This window comes from Python bivittatus, unplaced genomic scaffold (genome assembly GCF_059951505.1).
Source record: "Python bivittatus isolate LINGU-HERP-01145 unplaced genomic scaffold, Pbiv_v1 ctg000020_np1212, whole genome shotgun sequence".
Lineage (NCBI taxonomy): Eukaryota > Metazoa > Chordata > Lepidosauria > Squamata > Pythonidae > Python > Python bivittatus.
Genome location: NW_028277030.1, coordinates 120548952 through 120563903, shown reverse-complemented (window position 1 = coordinate 120563903; position 14952 = coordinate 120548952). Strand labels below are relative to the sequence as shown.

The 14952-nt window shown below is 38.8% G+C and overlaps 1 protein-coding gene across 4 annotated transcripts in view; it reads left to right on the top strand.

Moving 5' to 3' along the window:
• Window positions 1-14643, top strand: part of KLC4 (kinesin light chain 4) — a 55993-nt gene extending 41350 nt beyond the window's left edge. For 3 of the 4 annotated variants that reach the window (XM_025162988.2, XM_007422672.4, XM_007422671.4), the window contains exons 15-17: window positions 11404-11528; window positions 12362-12419; window positions 13756-14643. In XM_025162988.2, coding sequence (XP_025018756.1) covers window positions 11404-11528; window positions 12362-12419; window positions 13756-13833 — 261 coding nt within the window. In that variant the 3' untranslated portion in view covers window positions 13834-14643. The other variant, XM_007422673.4, reaches the window with a different exon arrangement.
• The last annotated feature ends 309 nt before the right edge of the window (window positions 14644-14952 follow it).

Sequence of the window (14952 nt, the reverse complement as noted above, 5' to 3'; positions counted from 1 at the left end):
CAGCAGTGGGAGATAATTGATTGTCTCCCAATAACTGTTCTGGAAGATTATTTTTATTTAGAAAATAGTTCCAAGGGAAAAATGTTAATTAATGCCTTCTTCTCCTGTGCAGTATTCTCAGTTTGAACATGGGAACCCACCCAACTCATATTTCACTAGCATTTTAGGGTGACCCGAATCTGGATTGTATTATCTTTAAGAATTAGACTTAAAGCATACTCTACACATGCATCAAGACTACATAGGACTGTTTCAGATTGCTGGTGTAGAGGGATCTTCTTTTCATTCCTCTGCATGATTCTTCTCCTCCTCCTGGCATTTGAAAGTCTAATTCTGCCTTGTTGTCTGAAGCAGCATAATGCTTTTTCATAGTGCTGCTTGTGTAGAGTATGCCTCTGGGGTTCTTTTTCTTGCTTGAATACAATTTTTTCAATGCTAAATTATCCATTTTAGCTGCTGAGATTGTAGAGATGGGTTCTTTTCTGAGAGATTTTTATCCTTTTATTATTTGCCACTAATTTTCTTTCTTTTCTCTTCTACCTCCCTCCACACCATATTAGACTGGTTGAAGCAATGGGACCATGGAATAAATGAAGGAGTCTTCCTCTATATGGCCGTGCTATGTATTGGACCTTGTAATTAAATGGGTCTAATTCTTTCCCAAAAATTGTGCTAGTCAAATAGTGGTATTTGACCCAAAAGCATGACTAAGCAAAGCTTGTATTTTGAAATTTTCAAAGCATTTTTCACATTAGCTAAAGGGATTTGTATGTCCTCTGTTAAGATCTTCTGTGTGACTTTCTACCCCTCCATAACTCTTTGACCTCCTTGCCCATACTGATAACATATAGCTCTATTCCCTCCCTGTCACTCATCAGGATACTGTGCATCCTCACTGTGGCCTTGTAAATTGTGTCTTTCTCCTCTCTGTGCACTAGGCTTAAATGCCTCCTGAGACTTCTCCCCCCTCCCTTCCACCAACACAATCACCTGGATGCTTATGCAGCTTCTTTCGACTTTTTCTTCCAAACCATCCCCCTCCTTCCACTGCTCCTGCTTTCCTCGGCAAGGACTCCACACCTGTCCCCCAACCAACCTTCCATCCCAAGTGACTACCAAGGAGCACAGCAGAAGAATATTCAACTGGCTGCACACCGCTCTACTACAGCACCAACCAGCAAGAGAACAGGAAGAAACTCTACGAGGTTGCCTCTCCCCACTTCCTTTGTGTGCCAGAACAGGACTTTTTCAGGATTCCTTGTGGTTCCTCTCTTCTCTTTCCTGTACCTGAACCAAGGGAGGGGGGTTGATATCTGAAAGTGACCTTGTTCCCTGTTCTGGATACACTACATTCACAATTGCCCATCTTCCTATTCCTTGCCTTCACATTTTGCTGCCTCCATTTGAACAATTTGCCCCCTCCTGATCTTTCATGCTGCTTCCCTTTTCTTTCTCTTGCTTCCATGGCAGAGAGTACAAAATTTTAAAATAGAAACAAACACCCTAATATCTCCCCCCCTCCCATATTTAAATTGTAGATAAATACAATTTATAGGATAAATGGGGTGAATAAATCACGCTCTTAACTGTTTGATGACAAAAAAGTTTGAATGCCCACTGCTGCTTTTATACAAGCCTGGTTTCTATCTTATGCAGTAATCTAGTCCAGAGACCCATAAAGAAAGATATGGAAACAGCTCATCTGTATTCTCTAGTATCTGAAGCCCTTTAGCTTCAGGATGTAACAGAGACAAAATCTTGAGCTGTACCTTCTCTCTAAAATCTTACTTTCACAGAAATGAAAATAGGATAAACAAAGGCATTAGATATGGAAAGATAACAATAGCAGAAGGTGGCATTAAGAGAGTGTTAATGTTAAGTGTTTGATTAATCCAAGTCTGCACTTGCCTGGCCTGTCGCACTTCAGGATGCTTGCATTTCACAAGAAAATGCTTCTCTAATATTACAACCTTGGGAATATTTTTCTCCCACAGTTCCTTGCTCATAGAAGGAACAGTAATTGCTGAACGAGATGGCCTGTCACTTTTTCCTTATCACTCTGGTCACAGAGCAAGATGAGTAGGGTTGTTGATGGATTTTCTTCTCTGAATTTATTCTCATTAATGTAAATTTTTAATAACACATTGCATGTGTGGTCCCAGCCAAATGCCACAAAGCAAGCACATAGAAGATTGGTGTGTTAAATGGTAATGTAGCACTATAACTGCTGCTTATTTAGAAGCATGTCAAATGAGCACAGAAGAAAGTAGGAATTTGCACACCCTGTACAAGAATGATGAAGCAAGAAGTCTTGCATGCAAGAACAAGGAGCACAGACAGTAGAAGGCAGAAGTTTTAAAGTGGGAATAAGTTGGCCCACTGAGACAGCTCTGGAGGAATTTAACAGAGGGAGAAAGGCTCTAGAAGAAGTGGATTTTCAATATGTATAGTACCATCCTGTTTGTGTTTTCTTAGAGATAAGTAAAATTGCATTTAATTCTGTTTCCTCCCAGATGTCTAGGATTACCACCCTGGTAGAAGCCATCTTTGAACGCCTGAGCATGTTGCCATTTTGCGAGCTAAGATGGGGGCCCAGGGCAGGAGGAAAAGGGTGATTCCCTCAGGAATTGGGCTATAATATTTTTCCAGGGTAGGGATATGACTCCAGAATACAAATGGGATATATTGATCTCAAATTGTTGAGAAAGGGAGGAAAAAAACTGATAATATTCCAATCTGAAGAAAGTTGAGACATGTTCGGTATAGCAAAGAAAGAAGTCTTCTCTTTCACCCAGAAAAAACTGGATGTTGAGATTTTTTTAGGCTAGGAACCTAGTTTCTAAGATAGTAAGTTTCTTTATTATTTACATTGGTGTTAAATATGTGGTTCTTTCATTTCTGAGGGATAGCCATATGATTTGATCCATCTCCTGGGCAAGCAGATCTGAGGGAAGACCTCCTTTCAGCCTACTGGCTGATCATAGTTTTAGGCTGTGTGCATGTGAGAGGGGGAGGGGGTTAATGTAGTTCAATACCTTTGTGAGTACAGCTGGTTTCTGAAAGAAAGAAAATATTAGATAAGTTTACAACTTAGGCTAAGTATTAGATAAGACTTAAGCAGTCTTTGAAACTGCGAGTGCTGGCAAATGGAACTGAATAATAAAAGTATAGCACGATCTCTTTGTATGGCTCTTTTTGAAATAGCCATGCCTGTCTCCTGTTGGAGGAGCACCAAACCAGACCATTCATTCAACCCGGGAAGGTTATACTCAGGTGGAGCTTTGCCACAGGGCAGTTCAAAATGTCTTTTATGCAGCTCCTTTGAGAAGTCTTGTGCAGCTGTGGTGGAACCTTTGCTTTTGGCCACATGCTTCAGGAAAGGAGACATTCATGCATGTCTGAAGCAGGGCAGCTTCTGCCTTCCCCTAAGGCTGAGATGGGCAGTAAGTGTGATCTGTCCTGTTGCTAAAAAGCCTCTTGTCCTACTTTCACTAGCAGTTATGGCTCTGCCCTGCCCAAGTAGGGTAGGTGGCTGATGATCCAATGAAGAAGCCCCTGGAGTGGACCTAAATGTTGCTCTTGCATCCTCCCCATAAAATGCTACCAGCTCTCTTCCCAGCTCTACATACTGTGTTGTGCTGGGCTATCTGCAAGTCTTTTTATCTCACTGTCTAGGGGGGCTGAAACTCTGTGTTTTACTCTGCCTTTGAGACATACATGGTGCTTTCCTTGTTGCTGTGAACTAATTTACCTCTGATTAAAGGCAGAAGGACCCGAACCTTTGCTTCCTTGTGCCTCTTTTCCATATGCTGTCTTTTTTTTAATCCATTTCTTTCCATAAAACACAAATATTTACACTACCATACACTACAAATAATCTGAGTGTTTTTTCCCCTTCTTGTTCACTAGAAGAGCAGAAAACAGGTGTGCATGTGTGTTTGTGTTTAAAATATGAATGCTTTGTATGGCAATGGTGCAGAGAGATGAATCTCCCTTAGAAGAGAGTCATTGCTTACATAAAGTAGCTTTGAATTTAATCGCTCTATAAAACTGAAGGGGAAAACAGAAATTTTAAAAAGATGGGATTTTTGAAAGATGTATCTGTGTAGGATGTTTTCAGGGTCTGAGAATCTAGCCCTCAAGGAGAAAATGCTGCTGAACAGCACTTCAAGGGACAATAGCATAAATCAAGTCCCATTTTCTACATATCTACCTTGCCTTCTTGAAGTCCAGCTGTGTTGGACTTCGGCTTCCCAGCTCCCTAGGTAATATGTGACTATGCTTGCTATGGCGTATGGGAGTTGACATCCAATACATTTGGAAGGTATCAGATTCAGGAAGTTGACTATATTGTATCCCCAAGCTTACAGAACTTCTTTTTCTGCTTCTTCCCAGAGCATAACAAATCCTAGCAATAATGCTTAGCCTAATGCTTATTTTCTGCTAGCTATGTAATTAAGAATGCATTTATAATTGGAAAATTATGTAAAAATAAAACTTCTGAAGCAGTTAAAATAGGCAAATTCATGTTGCCTGACAGGAAGAAAGAAAGTATTCTTTCCCATAAAACCAATATGTTTTAATATTTCATGCTATTCATGATGGGAATGCCTGCCTTGATCAGGTGATCAATAAACAATTTGTACCTGATTTTTCTAAAAGACAAAAGTGACAGAATGTGACACAGGTGTCTTGTGTATTACTGTATATGTCTTTCTTTGAAAATAATAATGAAGTAATGGATGTAGTGATATTCACGTTTTTGAGTTTCACTGAACTTTGCATTGGACAGAGCTAGAAGTTAGGGAATCTCAGGTGTTTATAGCAAGCTTGACTACCAAGAAAGCCAGAGTTTGATATTCTCTTCCTGACAATAAGCTCTATTGAATTCAGTGGATTTTATTTTTAAATAGACATGTATACAATTGGGCTTTAGAGAATTTGCATTGCTGATGTAATTTATTGTTTTCTAACCAGTCACTTAGTCGCCCATAGACAATTTTGAAAATATTAATAAACAACCTTTTATAAAGGACATGAATACACTGGCATTATACTTGTAGTAATGATATAGATTTATTGTACTTCACAGGCACAATCTTATATTCAGCCTTCCCAACCTAGTTCTCTCCAGATGTGCTGGGACCATAGCACAAAGCTGGGAATTTTGGAAGTTGTAGTCAAACACATCTGGAGGGCACCAAGTTTGTGCGAATTAGTGTATATTTATTTCTCAGATTAATTCCATTGCAGCTTTAGGTCAGATTTAATGGGTAAAAGACTACAGTAACTGTAATTGCAGCACCAATATTGTAAAAGGCTGAAATGAAAAGATGTACGCCTAATCTTCGTAATTAAGAGATTTGTATGTAAAAGCCAGGTATATCTTTTCTTGCAAAATGTCTGACTTCTTCCATAATGTAAACTACAGTAGATCAGCTATTTTCTGTAAACCTGAGTTGTGCTACAATCAGATTAAACATAAATGGTGGAAAACTAGAGCAAGTAGATGAATTTCTGCACATTGATAGAATTGTTATTAAAGATGGGGAAATAAATGGAGAATTTTAAGACATGTAAACGCCTGTAGAAAAATAGTAGGTAGCATGTGGTCTATTGCAAGGAATAAAAGAAACAAAAACAATTATGTGTAACAATGTGCTTCTGCCCACTTCATTACATGGAAGTGAATTAGGTATGTTAGGAGAAACATATAAGTTGAATACAGCAGGGATAGCTATATAAGATTTGCGCTGTAAAACAAGAAAAGCTAGAGTCAATGAATGCTGAGTGAAAGTGGATTCGCTCACTCAACAGTGAGTAACCAATATGAAAGAAGTATGTTGAGGTGGTTTGGTCATACAGAGAATGAGCATTGAATTACAACTCAAATATATGAAGGAAGAGTAAATGGGCCAAGAGGAAGGGGAAGTCCAAAAAATTAATGGTTGTATGGAGCTGATAATTTAATTTAATTTAATTTAATTGATTTAGGCACCGCCCAACTCCAGAATGACTCTGAGATCCTGAAAAAGAGCGAGACGAGAATTTTAATGAATAAAAGGCAGTGCAGGAATTGGTATATGGGTGTGATGGAAGCAAGGGTGGTTTGCAAGGGGAGAACAATATGGAAAAGCATAGTGAATGGTCTTTGTGAAAACAAGTTTGAATTAGTTTTCTAATGTTATTAATTTCTTTGGCTTCCTATTTCTTACTCTTTTTCTGGACTCTGAAAAACATTGTTTACTCTAAAAGGGAATAGTGTGATTGATATGTATGAAGTATGTATGTGTGCATAGTCTTGTATTTATTAAATGGTAACTGTAGCAGTCACTACTAGAACTCATATACCTGTATTAAGGTTGGTTGTAGCAGTCTGTTGTAATAAATTTCAAGTAATCACCTAATGTTATGAGGGAAATTTCAAGCAATTATCTAATGTTATCAGGCAAGGAGAGAAGTTTGTCATATACTCACAGCCCCTCAAGCCAGCCTTCTTTGGTGTGATTCCTTCATGTATTTTGGAGTATACTACTATAATCACTATCATATTTGGCAATTTTGACTGAGGATGTAGTCAACATATCTGGAGAGTACTAAGTTGGGAAGGTTGTTCTTGAACTGTTTTACATGAACCAACTTGGTGCTTTTAATCTGTCAGTGTACTTCAGGACTGATTTATATCTTATTATAGGATCATGATATCTATACAAGAACAGGTTGCCTTTATTTCCACAATCCCTGTTGTATAATCACTTTATACCACAAATCACTGCAGTTCTATCAGAGTTGCTACAGTATGATTCAAAAGCACAATTGTATCTTTATCAAGCAATACACATCATTACCCAAGCTCACATATATAATCTTTGTGTGATAATCAGTGATGGAAGCAGTCAGGCTGACAAGATCAAAACACAGATGCTTTTTTCCCTGACTTTTTCCTTCACAATCTTATCTCAAAACAGATAGCTTGCCTGTGAAAGTTGCACCTAGGTTAATTTTCTTAAGAGAATGGGCAAGGCTTCAGAAGTCTCTATCATCCTGAATGAAGCATCTCTTCTATGCTGTAAAGCACCTCACTTTTCCTTTGGAGTCCTACTTGCCACAAGTTTTATATCTTGATATGTACATACTGTACTGTCATTCTGATATGGCAAGAACACCATCTATTTCAACTGGGGAGGATGAAATCAATCCAAATAAAAGTGAATCCTATTTTTTGTCATTCAACAAATACCTCCTGTAGCCTTTCATCATCTGTTCTGTTGAACAAGTCTCTGAATGCATTTTTTTTTTGGAGGGGGGAGGTGCTTCAGAGTCAGTTTTTGACTCCTGATGACGGCCTGGACTAGTCCCTGCAGTTTTCTTGGCAAGGTTTTGGGAAGTGGTTTGCCATTGCCTCCTTCCTAGGGCTGAGAGAGAGTGGTCACCCAGCTGACTTCATGCCTAAGGTGGGACTAGAACTCACAGTCTCCTGGTGTCTGGCCTGATGCCTTAACCACCACACCAAACTACATAGTGGCAGCAAAAAGAAAAAATATTCCATGGCAGGTAAAATGGTAGAGATGCCCTCAGAAACTAAGCTTGCTTCACAGGGACCACATGGACACATCCTTGTGTAGAAATCATTTTCTTAGCACTTTTTTTCCCCTCTATGGTGCTCCTTTGCATCCAAAAATGGAGAACTTTTAGAAAACATTATTTTGACATCTAGAGTCATTAAGGCTATATAGTACTCAGTAAGGCTACTGCTCACCTCTGTAGAATGTTTCCCCAAATACTCTAGAATCCAGGTGTATCTTCCTGTCCACATCAATTTAACAGAAACAAACCAATGTTTTCAGAAGGAAAGGATTTTCACAACTCCAATTCTTGTTTCACGTCTGTATACTGGGGTACAAAAATGTAAAATATATCCTACCCCTCGAAACAGTAAGAGCCACTAATATTTGTAAAAGATGCATAGTTGGTATGAAATACTGAGCCTTCTCAAAAATGCAAAAATATTTGAATTCTTCCAACGTAATAAATTGTTGAGGAATAAAGACCACATCTAAACCACAAACATGCAACTTAGCTATGATTAGTTATACAGCCAGATGGCTGGTTCACCAAAGTATCAACTTTTAACCAGAAAGAGTTATTCTGTACTGAATGCATTCGGCAGCAAATGTCTCCTGTAAGCTGGAGTATCTGTAAAGATCTTTTCTTTATGTAAATTCTTGTCCAAGCACAAACTATAATTCTGCACGACTGATATCTTGACATGTGCTGCAAAAGTTCAAGTAATTGTGTGCCTTTTTAGATGAAACAACAACAACACAGTTTAAATAGATCACACTGTCGCTGTGAGCTCCATGACCAAGTTTATACACTGTGCTAAACCAATCCTTGGCTAAATAAGCCATGGACTGGAACTGGGCTCACACACTTAGACATGGGGTGATATGTGAGCCTAGCCAATGTCACATCTCTGAGGAGCTTCTGGTTGAAGGGATAACTGCATAGACTTGTTGAATCCTATTATTAGTTGCTGCTGGAATTCTAACAGGATCCAATATGAGCCAGAAGACTAGAAGCCATCAGTGTAATTTCCTACCAGAACAGCAGTCTCTTGTAATCTGGTGTTTTCCCCATATTCTGTACTATTACTTCCATTACCCATGTCCAAAATCAATTTGCTAACTGGTGTTGTAGTCTAGCATAGCTGGAGGGTGCTGAGTTAAGAAAGACTGCTCTAGGATAATCCTATGATGAAACACTATACCAAATTGAAAAGGTTCAAGTCACCTGGGCCTAATCACTGCATTATTGCTAGTGCCCATCACCATCTAAGCCTACTGGAGTCCATGTAGTAGAAGATCTTCACGCTGAAATTGCCCCCAGCTGCTTACATGTGTTAACTCTTGCATTGTATACTGCTAAACATATACTGGTCACAGGAATCACTGGCCTTTTATATGCTGCTGAACTACAACTCCCAGCATTCCTTATGCTTGATACCATAGTATGAGGTGGGCTTGAGTTCTGGAATTTAAAAACTCAAAAGACAAAAAGAGATAATTGTGATGCCAATTATCTCTTATATTAACCTATAATATAGTATAATTCTCCAGAGTCTCAGCCAGTGACCATGAATTTGTGGTTTCTCAGCATCTGGAGAACATAAAGTTAGGAAAGTTAACTGTAAAAGAATAGTGGCCTCGATGTATCTGCCAGCTCATAACCTTCTGCATGACCAAGGCAAATAACCAAGAACAGAAATGATTCAGCATTATTTGCTTTCTAAAATTCAAAAGAGGGAAATACGGCTTAGAAGTCTTTCCCTTCCCCCAGTATTCTAGAAAGGGATAGGGTATACAGAAGAATCCCTTCATCCTGAACAGAGGTTTTTGTTTTGAGAAGAGTTACTATTTTCACTTCAGGACTTGGAGGTTGTGGCTGATTTAGCTTAATAAGGGTGCAATATCAGGATTAGAGAAGGACCAGACAACTCTTCTTCATAAGGCAGGAGTGGACAATCTTATGGGATGGGTACGTTGCATTTTGAAAGCATGTGTTCTTTGTGTTCTCACAAAACATGTCTGCCACAAATACCTATCTAGGAGAAGCAAGCAAGTGAAGGTGCTACCAACTCTTGCTTTTGCCCCACCCTCCATGCTACTTATCATACAGCTTACATTTGATTTTTGTCTGGAGCAGAATCAATCATACTCTGATTTTTACTTTCCTGAAATATAGTGCCCATATGTGCTCAGAGGCATTGTTGGAAATACAGTTGAAGCTGAAAGCTGATGTTTTGCAACTTGTTTACCTTCCCACATAATTTACTTTTAATTAAAAATCAGACGGGACCAGGAGCCTCATAGACACCAAGGAGAAATCCATATACATACTGGTATTCACAGAAGTGAGATTGCCCATTCTTAACATGAGGTGTAAGGAGCCTCTTGGGAAGGGACAGAAACTTTGTCTTCCCTCAGCTGGAAATCTGGTTTCTTATACTGAAAAACAGCAACACTTCCTTCCTGTCTTTTCCATTACAAGATGCATGAGTTAAACCTTCATGAAACCACAGAGAAACAGAAAGACAAACAAAATGTATAGTATATGATATAGAAAAGTAATATAAAAGTGAGAGCTATGTTGGATCTGACAAAAATCTAATCTGGCATCCTATTTCTTACATTCCTGGTTATCTATACTAAGTAAAATTTGGGGCATGAGCCCAACAGTTTGCTCCTGATTGTGTTTCCTAGCAACTAATATTGCCCAATAATGATAGTACAGTAATATGTAACATAATGACTCACAGCCATTGACAACTTTATTCTCTGGTAAATCCCTTAGAAAGCTACTTAAAATAACATAAAACATGTTGTTTTTCAGCCTGAAGTGTTGGAATATTTTCTAGCAATCATTAGGATGCCAGCTAAATAACAAAATAAAAAGCCAATAATTAGAGATAGAGAAACAGGACTTGGAGCAGATAAAGAACTTTCCAGATACAATTTTTTTTTCTTTTTAAATTAAAATTCTCACAGTAGTAATTGTGACCAATGATAAGACTAAATTAAATTAAATCTAGATTAAGGCTATTTGATTCCAGTTAAAACTTGCTGGATGTAGCATCTGACTTGGAAATTGGGTGCCTGAAAATCACACGTTTCTGGAGAGAGATATAAATTTTGTCTCACATAACAGTATAGACAGACCCTCAATTTTTGTGACCTGGACATTACTTAAAGAAACCTCTCACATACACCCATGTATACAAACATTTTTTTTTTTACTGGCCTTAGGGCCACCTCCATTCTCCCTTCCCTCCGGATGCATTTATATTAATAGAAGCTTATAAATATATCACTCACTCCCCTATAGATGTATAAGGTGGGGGGGGGGGTCTCTTTAAAAGAGCATATTATGTGGTATGCAAAACTGAAGACCACATTATCCATCCGGTAGAGTCAAGTGAAAAAATCTTTAGCTAATTGTATTATTTCAGGTTGTTGGAAGAAATTACATTTTAAAAAAATATTGTTCCCAAAAGAAAGGGGAAAAAATCCAACACAAAGAAAAAGGCAAGAGAAAAACAGGATTGCACCCTTTCTCCATTGTTTTTTAATGGAGGGACTTTTCATGGGGAAGCATTGAAAAATGCATCTCCCACATACAAACTAAAATTGGTAGAGTCATGCTTTGCAGTGTATAAACTAATTCAGGGTTTAATGAAACAGAGAGAGGTATACCTGTATTTGTTTGGTAGGGTTGCTTCCTGTGTGTTTTTTCAAAAAACCAATCAGTACATTGCTGTTACTACAGTCTAACCTGGAATTCTATACTCTGGAATACCAAGACTTCATCCACCATCTCTTGTCATGTTTTTATCTTCCTTTCCAGGATGGTACTGGTGCTCTCCAGCGCACTGGTTCACTAGGAAAGATTCGAGATGTGCTAAGAAGAAGCAGTGAAATTCTGGTCAAGAAACTTCAAGGGAATGGCCCATTGGAGCCAAGGAATACTAAGTAGGAGGCGCTTCTTGGGCTTGCATGTATCTAACTGCTGCCTGTCAGACCTGCCCCTTCCCTTCCCTTCCCTTCCCTTCCCTTCCCATAGGCTGCGGAACTCACTGATCTCCTTTAACATTTAATTGGCGACAAAAACAATTTTTATTTTCTATTTAATTTATTTGTGTGACGCATCATCTAACAATTTTAGATGGCCTATATCATAATAGAGGCTGGGCTGACTGCAATGTTTTTACTTTTATGTTGCACTAGAATGTTTTAGATTTATTAAGCAAGGAGACATTCCTGAGATTTCTCAATGTGTTCTTGCTTAAAAACATTACATGATGGGACTACAAACCACGTAGTGCAATGTTTTTTCCAGAATGGGGATACCATTCTATAGGAAATAGCGTTCTACTACTTGGTTCCCATTTGCCAATGTTTAAGGTACCCTTTTCCAACCTTATATTCTTTAGATGGATTAGATTACAATACTTCCACCATCACGATCATCCCAACTAGCATGTCTATTGAGAAAACTTCATATTTCTCTAAGCCTTTTCTGATACGCTAATGCTAGCTTCTGAATCACCCTATATTCATTCATTTCAAATATTAGTATGTAAAGATACAAATACAAATCCTTATTGATACAAACAAGATATGAATCTTCAGCTTTAGACATGAAATCTTGAATATTTCCTCCTGTTTTTTTTTCCTTGACTAAAACAGAGGTTTCCTATGTACAGTATGATTTTTTACTTATTTAATATTAATCTGGACCAAAGAAAAAAGTAGTTCTGGAGACAGAGCAGTAAAAATAACTTTCTTTCTCCCTACTTTATTAGCATGAAACGAGCTGTTTCATTGAACTACCTGAATAAATCCAGTGAGGATGCCTTCCAGGTAAGAGCATCATTTGCCTCATTCCCAAAATAGCAGCAACAATCAATGATTAATACTTTTTGTATTAACTGACCTGTTTAGCCCAGAATGAGAAGGAATGGGGAAGAAAATGGATATGCAAGGGAGACATGCTCAATTAAGGGCTGGATGAAAAGCATTCAATATTGTTTCTGGTCATGAAAATTTCTCTATATAATTTGGCTTGATGCTCCCCATTTCCAGATAGAATTACAAAATGAGTGAATTTGTGGACCAATTTCCTAGTGATTGTTTCTGAAATGATAATCATAGTAGCTTCAAAAACTACCATCCTTTTCCTCAAAAGGGCTGTTAATTGTTGTATTCTGGATTATGCAAGGATACGGCATAACGATATGAAGAATATGTAGAATATAAAACATAGGGCATGAAGTGTGCATACATAAGACTCTATAGTATTCTTGGAAGGAGCAGAAAGGTGAGTGTCTCAAAGATTCATATCTTTTTTCAAATATTTTCAAATCCTTTTTGGACTACTGCAACATGGTTTCCATGGGGCTGCCCTTGAAGACCATCCAGAAATTACAGCTGGTCCAGAAAATTGTGGCACAGTTTTGGGGTCCCCCATGGTTCACCCATGTTACACCACTGCTGCTTCTTTTCAGGTGCAATTCAAGGTGCTAGTTATCACCTTTGAAACCCTGAATGGCACAGGGCCAAATTATTTGCAGAACCACCTCCCGCTGAGAGTCCCACTAGAGTGTCTGTGCTCCAGGTCCCTTCCCTTAAATGTTGCCATCTAGTGAGATGTAGGCAATGTGCCTCCTTGGTAGCTGCCCCTTTCCTTTGGAACACCCTCCCTCCTGAAATCTAGCAGACCCCTACCTTCCTAACCTTCTGAAAAATCTTAAAGACTTGTCTTTTCCCACAAGCATTGGGGTAGTGTGAGGCTGCAGCCCAGAAAAATTCCTTGTGGATATGTGGGGATGTGTTGTGGTTGGGAGCACCAGCAGTTTTTAGGTTTTTTTATGTTTTCTGCTGCTTTTTATTGTTTTTATTGTTGTTTGTGAGCCACCCAGGGTTATGTTGCATAAGATGGGTGGCTATATAATTTTTTTTAAATAAATAACTAAACAAACCTAATTCAGGGTGAGATAAAACTTAATTGTGAGGCAAGAATTTTTTTTCCCTTCACCATCTTTGTGAGATACAGGATTTACATCTTGAAGTCTAATATGCTTTGCTGGATATAGATACATTTGAGTATGCATCAGATCATTTTTAATGCACACTGGGAGATAGAGACTTCTGCAGGTTGGCAGATGCAAGTTCATGAAAAAGGGGATTTGTTTTTCAGGGCTCCCAACACCTTCGAGCCGAGAGTAGAGGCTTCAGTGCAAGCAGCATGGATCTTTCATCTCACACCTCCAACTGAGTCTACCTGTGTTGCCATCTCAGATATGACCTGCTTCTCTTATTATTTGGCTATTTCAGTTGCAACCTCTTCACAAGTTACCACTTCCTCATGTTGATATAGCTACTGTGTTGATAGAGCTCTCATCCCTGGATGGTACTAACCAATATGGAGCCACGGCCAGATGAGATGAGGAAGCTCTTTCAGTGATTTGTTGTGGACTTTGCAGCTTGGCTGAATGCACTTTCCAAGTTGTGTTTTGATGATTGCACAGAATGTGCTCCAAGAGCTCTTACTTGAAGTACTGGCTCTCTGAAGTGCAAAGTCTTGGCTCTCCCTTAACAAGAGCTACATTTCACTACATAGTACTGCTGGGAATTCATCTCCAGCAAGTCTCTCATGCTGACTTATTCCTTTAAGTGCCTACCTCTAGGCTTGACTTTGATAGGTTCTAGTTGCATTTATTCTTGCACTCTAATGACCCTTATCTCCCTCTTACAGCCTTTTATCATGAAGGCCTTCCCAAATCCGAATCCTTGCTCCTGCACTTCTGAAACAGACAGGAAGTTGGCTAGTTCAGCTTTGTGGGGAATTACTTTGTGTAAGGGACAAAGTCGGAGTATGAAGAGATACATATAGATTCTACAGAGATTATGTGTTCACACTCCATTCTACAACCCGTCCTCACCTTGGACTCATTGGCAGTGTCTGTCTTCAACTGAACAACAATAGTGCAAAGCAATGGAAACTGCCACTGGACATATGCTACCCATGATTCACTTCTGATTGTTTTAATTTAATAAAAATGATCACAAGAAACAAACTTGACAAGTGTTTCCAGTTCATTTGTTTTGGATTTCTATCTTTATTGAGCAACAGCTATGACAACAGAACAAGGGAAAGAGCAGTACTGGACCACAAAAACTGTCATATTTGTAGCAGAGGAAGATGGGTGCACATTACCACCCTGAGAAGAGCAAGAATAAAAATCTGCACTTTTGAACACAAGTCATAACTATATTTACATGAGAGTGTATGACTGGGTGACTTCGGGCTAGACATTCTGTCAGCCTAACCCGCCTCACAGGATAGTTGTTACGGAGAAAATAGGAGGCAGGATTATTAGGTATGTTTGCTGCC